The sequence below is a fragment of the Pelophylax lessonae genome, assembly GCF_965119305.1.
Source record: "Pelophylax lessonae genome assembly, chromosome: 2".
NCBI lineage: Eukaryota > Metazoa > Chordata > Amphibia > Anura > Ranidae > Pelophylax > Pelophylax lessonae.
The window spans coordinates 250,057,904-250,072,969 of NC_138769.1; the positions used below are offsets into that span (position 1 = coordinate 250,057,904).

Below are 15,066 nucleotides of genomic sequence, written 5' to 3' on the forward strand. Positions count from 1 at the left end.
TATACCAGGTAACATTTATTACCTGGACTATATTTTCTTTGTAGGCACGTAATGCTTCTTCAAAGCTTCTTCCCCACATAAGTACGGTAGATTGCATTATAGTAGTTCAATAGAAGCCTCATTGTTTAAAAGTAGATTCCTCACTAAGTCTGTCTAGATGGGCAACAATGAGGCGACCTCCAAAACAGGAGTGGTTTTACAGGTGAAAGTCACTGACATTTTTTTTTCCTACTCATCTTTTCTGACTGTTTTTCACTAGATTTGCATTTGGCTAGGGTCAGTGTCACTACTGGAAGCATGAGGCGATATCTGGACCCTATAGAGGTTGCACAGGCAGTCCAATTCTTCCAGGATGGCACGTCATAATGTGCCACTGCCAGAAGGTTTGCTGTGTCTCCCAGCACAGTCTCAAGAGCATGGAGGAGATTCCAGGAGACAGGCAGTTACTCTAGGAGAGCTGGACAGGGCCATAAAAGGTCCTTAACCCATCAGCAGGATCGGTATATGCTCCTTTGTACAAGGAGGAACAGGATGAACACTGCCAGAGCCCTACAAAATGACCTCCAGCAGGCCACTGGTGTAAATATCTCTGACCAAACAATCAGAAATAGACTTCATGAGGGTGGTCTGAGGGCATGACGTCTTCTAGTGTGCCCTGTGCTCACTGCCCAGGAACCATGGAGCTGGATTGGCATTTTCCATTCAACACCAGAACTGGCAGGTCCACCACTGGCGCCCTGTGCTTTTCACAGATGAGAGCAGGTTCACCCTGAGCACATGTGACAGACTTGAAAGGGTTTGGAGAAGCCGTGGAGAAAGTTATGCTGCCTGTAACATGTTCCGGGGAGGCATATCCATGGAGGAACTCACAAACCTCTACAGGCTAGACAATGGCACCCTGACTGCCATTAGGTATGAGGATGAAAACCTTGGACCCATTGTCAGACCCAATGCTTGTGCAGTGGGTCCTGGGTTCCTTCTGCTGCATGGCAATGCCCGGCCTCATGTGATGAGAGTATGCGGACAGTTCCTGGAGGATGAAAAAATTGATACCATTGAATGGCCCCCATGCTCGCCTGACCTAAATCCAATTTTTTTGAGCAGTGTATGTCAGTTGGCTTTTGAACTGTTTGGACTCTTTTTTTGTATAGAACAAGAAAAGCGGGGGGGGTCAAAATTAAATGCTTTTTCCTTCTTTTATTTTCCTGGAAGAGAAAATGTCAATGTGTCCTAGAGTTACACATATATTGGTTAAAAAGTGGATGGAACTTGTAGATGTGAGAAATTTCACTTTAAACCATTAACTCTAAATTTAAATGATCTTTATAGTGTTATTTATTGAGATTTTAAAATAACATGACCCATTGCCATCCACATTATATATTATTTTGTACAGAATGACTATCCAGCTATATATTGGCTCAGTACAGTCCACAAATCCAACTAGCCAAATAAATAAATTGGCTTATCAAGTGTTCAAAATGTATATTTTTAGGTAAGTATTAACCTACATAAACACATTTTTAAAAATGAAGGTATGAGCCCATGATGAAAATTCAGAGTGATTCAGATTGGTACCTGGGGATTTAGCTTTTGGAACTGGCTATTGAAATAGGCAATTTTCAAGAAAAGGGGGGGGGGGGTCAAAAAGGGGGGGGGGGTCAAAATTAAATGCTTTTTTCTTCATGTATTTTCATGGAAGAGACAATGTCAATTTGTCCTAGAGTTACACATACATTGCTTAAAAATTGGATGGAACTTGCAGATGTGAGAAATTTCACTCTAAACCATTAACTCTAAATGAAAATGATCTTTATAGTGTTATTTATTGAGATTTTAAAATAAGATGACCCATTGCCATCCACATTATATATTATTTTGTACAGAATGACTATCCAGCTATATATTGGCCCAGTACAGTCCACAGATCCAGCTAGCCAAATAAATAAATTGGCTTATCAAGTGTTCAAAATGTATATTTTTAGGTAAGTATTAACCTACATAAACACATTTTTAAAAATGAAGGTATGAGCCCATGATGAAAATTCACAGTGATTCAGATTGGTACCTGGGGATTTAGCTTTTGGAACTGGCTATTGAAATAGGCAATTTTCACAACTTCTATATATGTTTAGTTGTAAAATTACAAATGGAATATTGAATCTTTTTCAGCTAGATAGATCAGCTGGCATACTATAAACAACAATATATAAATGTGCACAGACTTTAGGCCGCTAACTGGTCCAAGGTAATGGTCCAAACACCACTGACATGGGTCAAAGACAGACTATTGCAGTCTAAGTTTGAATACGGGTGTTCATTAGTGCACATGACTTCAGATGATACTGGAAGTGCAGGAGAACATCAATACTGTATTGGTTCAGGGGTGGTAAAGCATTTTTTTAAATAACCAGAACTTACCCTTTAGGTCACCTAACAGCTAAAAGCTGTTATAACCTATCACATTACCTCACAGTTTTCTAACCTATGAAATAACGATTTTATTGTATCCCTTGGGTTAATTTAATAAAGGCAAACAGGCTGTTCATTTGCAATGTAAAATGGACTTTAAATGGAATTTGCCCATGAGCTTAGTGAATGAGATGAAGTGTCACTTTGCACAGAATATCTGAATATCCAAACAAATGCACAGAAAATAAATAATAAAAAAGTATTTTTGCAAGCACACGATTGGATACTGGAAGTCAATAGAGCTTCACCTCATTCACCAAGCTTGGGGAAAATTCCCTTTGTAAATTGCAACTACCTTGCAAAGATGACAGTTTTTTCTTTTAAACCCTATTAAGTCCATAGCTGTAACTGTGTGTGTACTTACAGTTTCAGGCTTTCAGTAATGCAAGCCTGCATTTTTTATAAAAGCAAAGAAATTGCCCAATTTTGAGAATACACAAATTGTATACATTTCTTAACATAGGCTAACCAATACCCCAGTATGCTAATGTGCAGCTGTCCTTTTGTGTTCCTATTTATTATTATATAGCAATATATATACCACATCATAGAGAGCCATCCAGTAAGGAGGAACTGGATTGTTATCTCTTTTATCAGTACGATGCAAGGTCTGCTTAATGTGTCAGGCCCCTTTCTCCTTATATTTAGTAGCTTTGAAAAGTAAAAAAAAAAAAAACATATAGGGGAAAAATGTTAGTACAGATACTCAATATTCTGCCAGCTTTCATACTGCGCAGGAGTTGATATCATGATCCTTCTGTTGACATCCCCAAGAATGCCAAGCATCCCAAATCTCATGAGAAGACAAGTTCTATGCAGGAGCATCTTCTAGTTAAATTTGAACACTCAGCATTTCCTGGGATTTTGGTAGAAGGATGATGACATCGTCCTCATCTAGACACGGGTGATGGGTACAACTATAGGCATTATTATGGAAGCTGGTAAATTATTTTTGGGTGATGTTGCATTGTTGCAAATACTGTTACATGGCACCCAAACAATTTTGGTAACATTACAGATGGAAGATCTCGGTTCGTGAAGATCCATGTAGCATATGAGCAAACTAGTCTGCTAACTAAAGAAACATCTGGTTTCCTTTGTCATTGCTTTCTTTTTGACTGATTGTTGATTCAGACACAGGGCATCATTGGGCTCAAAATTTAATAAAAACAAACATTATGTGCTGTGTTAGAGCCCATTTACATTAGCGCGACTTGTCAGGCGACTTGTCAGCCTGACAAGTCGCGGTATGTCGCGGTCCATTGATTAGTACAGGACCCATTCTAATAGGAGCGACACAAGTCGCTCCGACTTAGAAAAAGGGTCCTGTACTACTTTGGGGTGACCTAGACTTCCATTATGTGAAGTCTCTGCAAGTCGCGCCGAAGTCGCGGTGCACAGCGGTGCGCGCGACTTCACAGGTCGCCCCCCCCCGAAGTCGTGTCGCCTCAATGTGAATGGGCTCTAAGTGTGGTGGAATATGGTTTGATAAGTTTGCTACATATTCAAGAATACAAGCTTTGTATATAAGGCAATAGGCTCTATCCTATGCTGTACAAACAAATGGCCACTGCTCCCACCTCTAACTGGTCTTTGCAGCAAGGACCACATGGAAGGGTGAAAACAAACAAAACCAAAGAAAATTCCCAGTTCAACTTTTCTGCCAAAGTGGCTCTACAGCTTACACATGTATTTGCAAATGTGTGAAAACTAAACCCTGGTTCCTATCCCATACTGTTAAAATCTGGTTGGTTGCAGGCTGGTCGGTAAGTTAAGCTGGGAATTTTCTTTGGTTTTGTTTGTCTATCTTATGCTGTGCATTTTGGAAGATGAGCTTATGGTAGCATGCTGGAATAAAAAAAATTGCATTATGATTTTTGTTTGGAGGACTGACTTTCAATGTGTTGAGTCTTCCATAGTGCCATAGTTGTGGTTTTTAAAGTGGTAGTAAAGTCCCCTTTTTTATTTATACCTGCAAGTAAACCAATAACAAGGCTTACCTGTAGGTACAGTAAATATCTCCTAAATGTGCAACATTTAGAAGATATTTACTTTAGTGATGTCACCATCGCATGCTCACTGCACAAGTTCCAGTGATTCACTAGGCACATCCCTGAACTTGTTCCTTCAAAAACAAGGCAGCTGTGGTAGCTCCCATATTTCTATCATGACAGGTTCTCTTTAAGGGTGCTTCTGACCTTTGCAAGGGTCTGTGTCCTTTCATAGCTCCCCCCATCCTCTTCTGGATTCTAATTTGGGTCAGTTAAGAAATCGGATCAGTACAAAATCCATTGCCATTGGATTAGAACACGTGTTGAGGTGAAGTCAAGTTTGGAAGAATCATAAAGTGGATTAGCATCTGCTAGTCCACACTGGAAACGAAAAGCTGTTATTACCTGAACTAAAGAGAATATGTAGAGTATGCAACAGTATTTGTTAAAGAGAGGAATTCAAAGAATAAAGGAATGACTACAGGTCATAGTTACTTTAGCCTAAAGGCCACACTGGTCAGGGTTGATGTTTAAAATGACTAATGGGTTTAAACAAATTAAGAGATAAAACTCATTACAACTTAAGATATAAAAGATATATATATACATATAAATATATATATATATATATATATATATATATATATACACATGTATCTATCTATATATATATATATATACACACACACACACACATATATATATATATTACAGCAAATTAGCATTAGTGCTATATGTATTGTAAATATAGAGTGTATATTAGTGCCATGTGAATATATAGAACAGATAAAAATGGACATGTTACCATTATCAACCAACTACTTTTTTCCTGATGAAGCTTTGAAAAAGAAAGACAGCAATTGATTGAATTAAAAATGATTGGAGCAGAGCCTTAGGCCCCTTTCACACATGCAGTTAGTTTGTCTGTTTTTTTACCCATCTGTCGACAGATGAAAAAACGAATATAAACAGATGATCATCCATTTACATCAGTTTACATCTGCATCCGTCAACATCTGTTTTTTTAAACGGATCAAAGCTCTATTTTTCAGAACGGACAAAAATTGGATGTAAACTTAAAAAAGGTCAGTTTTGCTTCGTTTTTTGCATTGGTAGTGGATGTAAAACAACTGATATAAAAACTGATGAGCAACTGATGTAAACTTCATCCGTTTTTTTTTTTTTTGATCAGTCTATACTTCATTTACATTGTGTGTTAGAAATATGACATGCTACAAGTAATTTTTTAGGCTCGGTTCACACTGATGCGATGCGGGAAGGCTGCGAATTCGCAGCCTGTTCCCGCATCGCACACGCACCCCCAGCAGTTCACACTGCCATATGCGATCCGCTGGGGGTGTCAATGTAATCTTAACGACACCCCCAGTTTGATCGCATATCGCAGTACGATCGTGCAGTTCGCACAGGATCGGATCGCACAAGTGTGAACCGCTGTGCGATCCGATCCTGATGCGGCAGCAAAAATGCCTCCTGTGCGTGTTTGCTGCGGGTGCGATGCAAATTTAGCCATACAAACTGTATGGCTAAACTCGCACCGCACAGCTGATCGCATGTCATGTTGGAGCAGTGCGCTCCAACATGACATGCGAACCCCGCACACGCAGTAGTGTGAACCGGGGCTTAAAGTATAACAAATGTTGACAAACACTGAAACATTAATGTATCATTAACCTTTCCAGATATCAGAATACATTTGTATATGACTTCAAATCTAATAAGGTTTTTGCTACATGAGCAATGGTAACAACAGGGCTCCTCTTTTTATAGTCCCATCATTAGCCTTCCCAATGTATGAGCAGATTACAAAACTTGCAATGAGGGGTATTTTGTATCAAAAGCAATACATACTTTTTAATTTATTTATATAGGAGTCCAAACTATAGCTATCTGCTCATTCTAATAAGAACATTTCACAATTAAGATAAAAATTTACAAATATGTTTTGAATTTCTATAACCATCTTTTGTACTTGAGTTGATACTGCTGTAAATAACCTTCTACTGTGACTAATTGATAAAAGCAGGTTGACAGCAGATATAAGAAAATGTAATGCCAATATTTTCTTTGTAGACTTTATGTCCCTTTTTGGATTGTAATGGGTGAATATAATGATCAACAGAATATGTGCCCTGGCATATGAATGACTTTCTACACAACAGGCTTTACAGTTACTATTCATTATGAAAATCAGATGTTGAAAATTATCATTGACTGAGCCTTTTAATTTTGGTTGGATTGGACAACGTTGATGAAGTTTATAGGTAATAATTATTTTTTTCATAACAAGTATTTTATAGGCTAGCATGTTTTTAGCAACCATTATTGTTTCCCTGTAAGATGGCCTTGCACAGGGGGAATCTGGCCACTATCCCTCTACCATGGGCATTTTTACTCACTCATGAATGGGCATGCTTGGTAATAATATTTAAATAATTACAGTTGGCAACATTTTTTTGATCAAATAATGATCCAGGAAACATATCAACTGTGTTAAAGACAGGAACGACTAAGGTTCTCGCCGAAATTTGTAAGCTTTTTTGTTTTATTGTTACTCCTTTGTAACCAGCCACCAATAAATTGTTTTACCGTCTACAGTGCTGCCAGCTCAATCCATCCATTTGTTAACGACAGGAAGTCCACTTTGATCTGAGTTTTTGTAATTCTCCACAGCAAAGCTTGGCACAAATCCTCCTGTATTTGGATGAAAGTAAAGCTGGATACACATGTACATATACATATACATATACAACTTTTGTGGTTAGATTTCCTTTAGATTTACCTTCAACTTTGTAGTGCAAGGACCTGCCAGATTGCATACAAATTGAACGTGTTTAGGTTTGACTTCATATTATATGGTTTGGTAAATCTAAAGGAAAAAATCTAAAGACAATTGTATAGTGTGTATGGCCCATTACTCATTGAAACATTTGCTGCTTTGTCAGATTTTTTGCCATGTGATTACTGCCAGAAGCTATAAACGCTAGCAGTAATCATTTTGTTCTGCAGACAGGGAATGACCCCCCCCCCCCCCCCTGTTGGCAGAACACAATAGTGCTGAAAGAGGCATTCCCCTATTACCAATATATATTGTACATGATATTTGTGTGAAATGTGTCAACCTTCTACTGTCTACTGTCTCTGTTGTCTGGTGTGTGTCTTACAGCCTTTTAAAAATAAATAGACTTGGACTCCAGCATGGTGTGCAGCCATTCTTTCCATTGACCCCCATCAACACTGACTGTTCCTAGAGGATCGAGTGATTTTCTTTCCTGCAGCCCATGGTTGTAAGTGTCTGGTAGCAATGGTGTTATTATGATTGCACTAATCTAAAATAAAATATAATCTGTACTTATTCAATATTTGTGTTTAGTATGTTTACAGATTTCAGCAATGTATTCCTTTTTTTACATCTTTCTGATGAAGCTTTGATGTGAAACGCGTAGTAGAAGTGTTTTTCAATATTATCATACAACGTACTTTGTGTTAAACCTATATAATAAGATATACATTGGGGGTACTTTGGTTATTGTAATCCAACTAAGGACTACTTGCATTTTAATGAATTACCTGTACATTGCTCATATATGCATTATTTTAATTCATTTTTAACATTTATACAATAAGCATTTGGTCTTAACTACTTTTTTTTATTTGGTTTTGATGGCACCTTAAAAGTCCCAAGAAATTCTTCCCATTGATTTTGTTACCATCATTTATAGAGGGAGGGGTCGGTAATGGCAGCCTCTGTGTGTTTTTCTTGACTGGTTTCACTTTTTACTGAATAAAATCACGTGTCATGCATAATGACCATCGTAAGCAGTTTCATGTTCTATTTTCAAATAACTATACAATTCTCTTTTGAAATATCTATTCATAGTTGGTGTAATTGTTAATGCGCTGATTGTGTGCTCTGATAACTTAAAAGGCATCTTAGAAATGAATGAAGTTAGACATTTTCTTTATTTCTGTACAAGAGATCAGAATACAGTATGCAATACATTTTGCACAATATGCAGTAAAGTTATACTTTAACTAACAGGGAAATCTGGACCTGTCGTCTGCTCACACATGAAGTAGTAACTTCTATTGATCTACTATGCTCTACTGACTCACTAGGAGATAAAATGACAGTGCTGTGACCTGCAGCACCTATTTATCTCTTCATTGAAATGGCAAAATAAAAAATGGCTGTTGGCTGAAAATGTCAAGTAGGACAAGTAAATTTCTCCTTTATGTTGGTGTCTAAAAACATTGGCTCTGAGCCAGTGGTATGTTTACCCCAGGGGGTTACTCTTTCTGCTGTATAATGTAACTTCATTAAACAGTTTAGCAAAATCATGTATTCAGTAGTTTAAGTAAATTTTTAAAGACATTTAGAACATGATAGATTGCTTGGAAAAGATTTAAAAACAAATACTGGTAGTAAATAAGTTATAAGAACTGGTAATAAATGTACTAAAGTCAATGGATAGCTAAGGTTAAAGTAGTCTACACAAAGGGATACTTAAAGTGATTGTAAAGGCATTTTTTTAAAATAATAAACATGTTATACTTCCCTGCTCTGTGCAACTGTTTTTGCACAGAGCAGCCCCGAACCTCCTCTTCTGGGGTTCCCCATTGGTGCTTCTGGCTCCTCCTTCCTTCTGAGTGCCCCCATAGCAAGCTGCTTTCTATGGGGCATTCGTGTGGGCTCGTTCCCGAGCCTGGCTGACTGTGTCTGTGACAGTGTGATTTGGCCCTGACCCCTGCCCCCCCCCCCTCACAGGATTTGATTAACAGCTGCAGATGCCAATGCCTCCCGCTGATGCCTCCATGTCCTCTGAGGAGGGAGAGATAGAGCATTACCACTGCTCTCGAGCACAGAGCTGGACTGAGATTGCGCTCAGGTAAGTATTTAGAGGGGGCTGGGGGGCAAACTGATCACAGAAGGTTGTTTTAACCGATCCAGTTCCCACCCGGGGTATAGCAAAATGACGGGCAGGCCAGACGTTAGTTGATCCGGGTGGATGTTGTATGAAGTCCTCCCGGATTGCACCTGGCCCGCGGCCTTGGGGCCACACTACAGCACGACCTGTCACCAGCTATGTCCATCAGACACAGCCAATGACTGATCAGTGTACCGGCTCGCTTCCAGTACCATGTGATCGATGTGACCAATCACAGCAGATCACATGACAATTATGCACAATGAATGGCTTTCTTTCACACCATCCACTGTGTACAATTTTGTTGCTAGCTGTGATGGACACAGTGATTACATGGTACAGACAGGGCCAATCACAGCCCATCTGAACCATGTGATTAGATGTAGGCAATCACAGATAATCACAACAAAACACACTGAATGAATGAGTTTCATTCAGTAAAAATGGCTGCTTATATCAGTAAAATTCACTGTATAAACAATCATAATGTGTAAAAAAAAAATTCAGAAATATACCATAGTTTGTGGGTTCTATAACTTTCCTACAGACTAAATAATATACACTGATATGGGTTATTTCCCTCCAAAAATATTTAGCAGAATACATTTTGGTCTAAATTTATGAAGAATTCATTTATTTGCCACATTTTATAACAGAGATAAGGAAAAAAAATAAATGTTGGTCTTTTTGTCGTTTATGTAGAAAAAAAAAACAAAAAAAAAACAGTGGTGATTAAATACCACTAAAAGACAGAACTATTTGTGTGAAAAAATTGCTAATGGGTACAGTGTTGCGTGACTGTGCAATTGTCATTCAAGTGCAACAGAGCTGAAAGCTTAAAATTGGCCTGAGCAGGAAAGCAGTAAAGTGCCTGGGATTGAAGTGCTTAATGCAAAGAATGCATAAGGTTAAAAAAAAAAACCTTCTGCCTTTACAACCACTTTAAAAAAATATATAGATTTTAGGAAAAACTACATTTGGAAAGACTAAGGGATGCCATCTGTGTCCCATAGGGGAGATTTCCCTTCACTTCCTCTCCCATAACCAAAACAGGAAATAAAAATAAATCCCTCCACAATACGGGAATCCCGGGGTGTCACCAGCGTCATCAGAACTAGTGTCCCCATGAGAAGGTTTCCCCCTATTACTGTTCTGGTGTCAACCCAAAATTTGGGGTTTTCTTTTACTTTCCCTTTCAATGATAACGGTAAACAGGACAAATGAATGTGATGTGAATCTCCATAACAGGGGCACAGATATCAATAAAAGAAATGGACAGGTGTTCCAATCCCTCTCCACTTTATCCAAAACTAAACATAAAAAGTTTTGCCTTTACACTTTACATTTCTGTGGGTTCATTCAGTTAGCATAAAATGATTGACTTTGCATATATTGCCACAGAGAAGTCCCAAGTCAATTAAATGGCTAATACTTGGGTCAGTTTATTAAATTATTCCACCGCTGTATGCAGGTAACACATGCCTTAAATAAGAAAAACGTTCCACATTGAACACATCTGCATAGCTCTAAACTGTAACAATATTTTTTACATACATATTTATTAAGGGGTTGATTTACTAAAGGCAAATAGACTGTACACTTTGCAAGAGCAGTTGCCCCAGGGCTAAGTAAATGAGAAGAAGCTCTGCTGACTTTTATCGTCCAACCATATGCAATCAATAATGCTGTTTTTTTTTTGTTTTTTTTTTTAATTTGCCTTTCACGTGATTGGGTATTGCAAAGTGAAGGTTTACCTAATTTACTAAGCTCTGGAGCAACTGCACTTGCAAAGTACAAAGTCTATTTGCCTTTAGTAAATCAACCCCCACAGTATCAAGTTTTCGAGGACCCTCAAAGTGAGATCCATCTAAGAAGATCCCCATACCATAGTTGTGATTTACAGTATATTGTCCTGCAGATTTCCCCATCCTGTACTTTCCATAAGTATAGGTTGACTATAAACCATGTTCAGGGTGGCACCATTGCTCTGCATAAATGTAAGCGTCAAAAGTTTCAATTACAGAAGAGGGAAGGGGTAAAAACTTCCTCTCCCTGAGGGTCTATAAACCATGTTCAGGGTGGCACCATTGCTCTGCATAAATGTAAGCAAGAAAAGTTACAATTACAGAAGAGGGAGGGGGTAAAACCTGCCTCTCCTTGAGGGACTATAAACCATGTTCAGGGTGGCACCATTGCTCTGCAAAAATGTAAGCATCAAAAGTTACAATTACAGAAGAGGGAGGGGGTAAAACCTGCCTCTCCCTGAGGGACTATAAACCATGTTCAGGGTGGCACCATTGCTCTGCATAAATGAGGGCATCAAAAGTTACATTTACAGAAGAGGGAAGGGGTAAAACCTGCCTCTCCCTGAGGGATTATAAACCATGTTCAGGGTGGCACCATTGCTCTGCATAAATGTAAGCATCAAAAGTTACAATTACAGAAGAGGGAAGGGGTAAAACCTGCCTCTCACTGAGGGACTATAAACCATGTTCAGGGTGGCACCATTGCTCTGCATAAATGTAAGCATCAAAAGTTACAATTGCAGAAGAGGGAGGGGGTAAACCCTGCCTCTCCCTGAGGGACTATAAACCATGTTCAGGGTGGCACCATTGCTCTGCATAAATGTAAGCAAGAAAAGTTACAATTACAGAAGAGGGAAGGGGTAAAACCTGTCTCTCCATGAGGGACTATAAACCATGTTCAGGGTGGCACCATTGCTCTGCATAAATGTAAGCAAGAAAAGTTACAATTACAGAAGAGGGAGGGGGTAAAACCTGTCTCTCCATGAGGGACTATAAACCATGTTCAGGGTGGCACCATTGCTCTGCATTAATGTAAGCAAGAAAAGTTACAATTACAGAAGAGGGAGGGGGTAAAACCTGCCTCTCACTGAGGATAGCTACATGCTGTTTTTTTCCATTGTTGTCAGTAACTAGTTGGTGACCGGACCCACTAGAATGCACACAAAATGTTAACATTGTTGATTGGTCGTTTTAGTCGTGTTTCTTTTAACTTTCCATCCAATCCTTAAATAACCCACTCAGCTGCATACTTTGAAAAAAAACTTTCAAATCACTGTCTCCGGTTATACATTTTGTAAGCTATAAAACCAAATATTGTTTACAAGTCAAATCCACTTACATATGACATGCAAAATAACCATATGCAAAATCATTAGTACTTTTCTGATATTCACACATTGAATGTACAAATTGGAAAGATGTTGCTGCCAACAAAAAGGAATAGCAGACACTCTTACGGGAGGCTGAGCCCCAACCTAGGCTGTAGTGCCAATGGATGGATTGTTTAAGATGGTGGTGCAAAGGTATTTGAGCAGTCCACATGTAGATTTGCCTACACATAGACATGATGTATCCCATTACATGTCATATTGCACTGTACTGTGGAAAAACACGGGCACGTGCAAACTCCTAGCAGCAGTTGTGAATCAGAAAAAAAACTTGCATATGTTACAATTTCTTGAATCCACTATACTGGTCTCAGTCACAGTGAATGCCTGCTTTCAAAACCCTAATTGCCCAATCCCTTGCTGAGAAGTTCCATTCTCAATGGATTTCTTCAGGTCTCTTGGAAGCATTTGAGCCATACAACTTTAAAACAAAGCACTCTTCCTTCTTTGCTCATTGATCCAGCTACCAGGACTGACATCCATCTGGAGCATCTTCATCACCCATTTGTCTTTGCGAGCCCCGTCTATAAACTCATCCAGCGATAGCTGACCTAAAAGGAAAGTCATTGAAAAAATAACTGTTACCACAATAGCAAAACAAGAACAAAAGTATACATTATGTGCAACAGTTCAACAAATTTAAGGCAGATGTATCAATATTTGTGTATAACAGCCAATAAAGAAGTAGCAAATTACTGAAAACAACTGGTAGTGTAGGGCAATACTACTCCTCAACTCCGTAAAGTAGATCTTTTTCCTAAATATTGATCTGGTTTCATTGCTGTCTTCTTGTAAGTTGGCGTTAGACCCCATTCACACTAGCGCGACTTGTCAGGCGACTTGGTCGCCTGAGAAGTTGCGGTGGGTCGTCTGCCATAGATTAACACAGGATCCGTTCTAATAGGAGCGACACAAGTCGCTCCGACTTAGAAAAGGGTCCTGTACTACTTTGGGGCAACCTGGAGGCGACTTGCATTGACTTCAATGATATGAAGTCCGTGCAAGTCGCGCCGAGGTCACGGTGCACGCTGTGCACCGCGACTTCACAGGTCGCCCCAGCAAGTCGTGTCGCGCCAGTGTGAATGGGCACTTATTCACTCTATTGACCATAGTCACTGAATTTGGGAACAAAAGCAAAATAAAATATGTTGAAACTGGCAACAGAAAGTGAGGCAAACTCTTACAGTGGCTACATCTATTTCAGTGACAACTTCTTCTCTCACCTTGTTTTGTGTGTCTGGGACAGGAAGAAAATTTATATTTCTCCAATGGAGACACAAACGGCAATAACTAGGGTTTGGTTAGGAGTCCACTTTAACCCTGCCTATTGACTCCCAAAATAAACTTCATGGCTTCTAAATTCTGAACTAATTTGTTAACTCCTGAGCTATACTGTCTTTTTATCTGGAAACATTCAGCACCTTCCTACCTAAGATCACCAGGTTTCTGTTAAATAATGTAAAAAGCCATAATTTAACCTACTATCTTATCCTATTTATTATATGTAGACTGCCAAATAAGTTACAATGTATGAATAATATACCATCTCCATTCTCATCCACCAACTGGAATATCCGGTCTACCACTTGTTCTGGGGATAGCAGGGGAATTCGATCATCTTGACCTTGGCGGCAGACTTTCTTAAGGTTGTAGATAGACTGAAATGAAAAATAAGCTTGATTAGAGATGTCATATATTTTGTTAATATACTTTGTAAGCTGAGCCCAGTGGGGTTCATTTACTAAAGGCAAAAAGGATGTTCACTTTGCAAGGAAATATTCACTTTGCAAGGGAATTTACAGTATTTTGGCTTGCACATGATTGGATGATGAAAGAAGCAGAAATCCCCTCATTCATTAAATTGAGAAAGCAGAGAAATAGGATTTTTAGGGTACCAGGAAAAACAAGTTGATCTATAAAAAAAGTAACAATATATTAGTCACAGAAACAACTACCATGTATAAAGGTAGATTCTCACACCAATTTTATAACACATCAATTTTTGATTTATCAAAAATGCATATGGCCTGAAGGTCATCATTATAGGGCCCTCTTACCTGACTGTGCATAAAGCATTTTTAGTGTACTGCATATCAGGAGGATGGTCACGGGGATATCAGTGAAACTGCACAGAGGGATACTGGATCCCCAGTCTTTCTTATGCAGAAAAAAGGGGAATGAACTAAAAATAAAGAGCAAATGTATCCACCATAATACCCTCAAGGCCTGGACGTTAAGCTTTGCCCTACCAGAATGCCAGATATGTGCCAAAGATGGTAAAGCCAGAAAAAAAAGGACAAACACACAAAGGTTGTCAGAGGATAGCAAAAAAAATAAATTCTGGAGGTATTTCATGATTTATATAAAGTAACGCAGTGCCGAATCGCAAAATAGGGCCTGGTGATTAAGCAGGAAAATCTTCCGGTCTTAAAGTGGTTAAACTCTGCACAAATCTTTAATAAAA

The 15,066-nt window shown here is 38.8% G+C and overlaps 1 protein-coding gene across 2 annotated transcripts in view; it reads right to left on the minus strand.

The window, feature by feature from the left end:
- Positions 1-11,839: 11,839 nt before the first annotated feature.
- The window catches only part of GUCA1B (guanylate cyclase activator 1B), a 54,474-nt gene continuing 51,247 nt past the window's right edge, over positions 11,840-15,066 (minus strand). Inside the window, exons 3-5 of one of the 2 annotated variants that reach the window (XR_014224922.1) lie at positions 14,146-14,260; positions 12,292-13,153; positions 11,840-11,871 (exon numbers count right to left, since the gene is read on the minus strand). Coding sequence is in view for 1 of the 2 variants with exons in the window: in XM_082245691.1 (XP_082101817.1) it covers positions 13,026-13,153; positions 14,146-14,260 (243 nt within the window). In the remaining variant the exon portion in view is untranslated. Of the gene's footprint in view, positions 11,872-12,208; positions 13,154-14,145; positions 14,261-15,066 lie in introns of those variants that run through there. The other variant, XM_082245691.1, reaches the window with a different exon arrangement.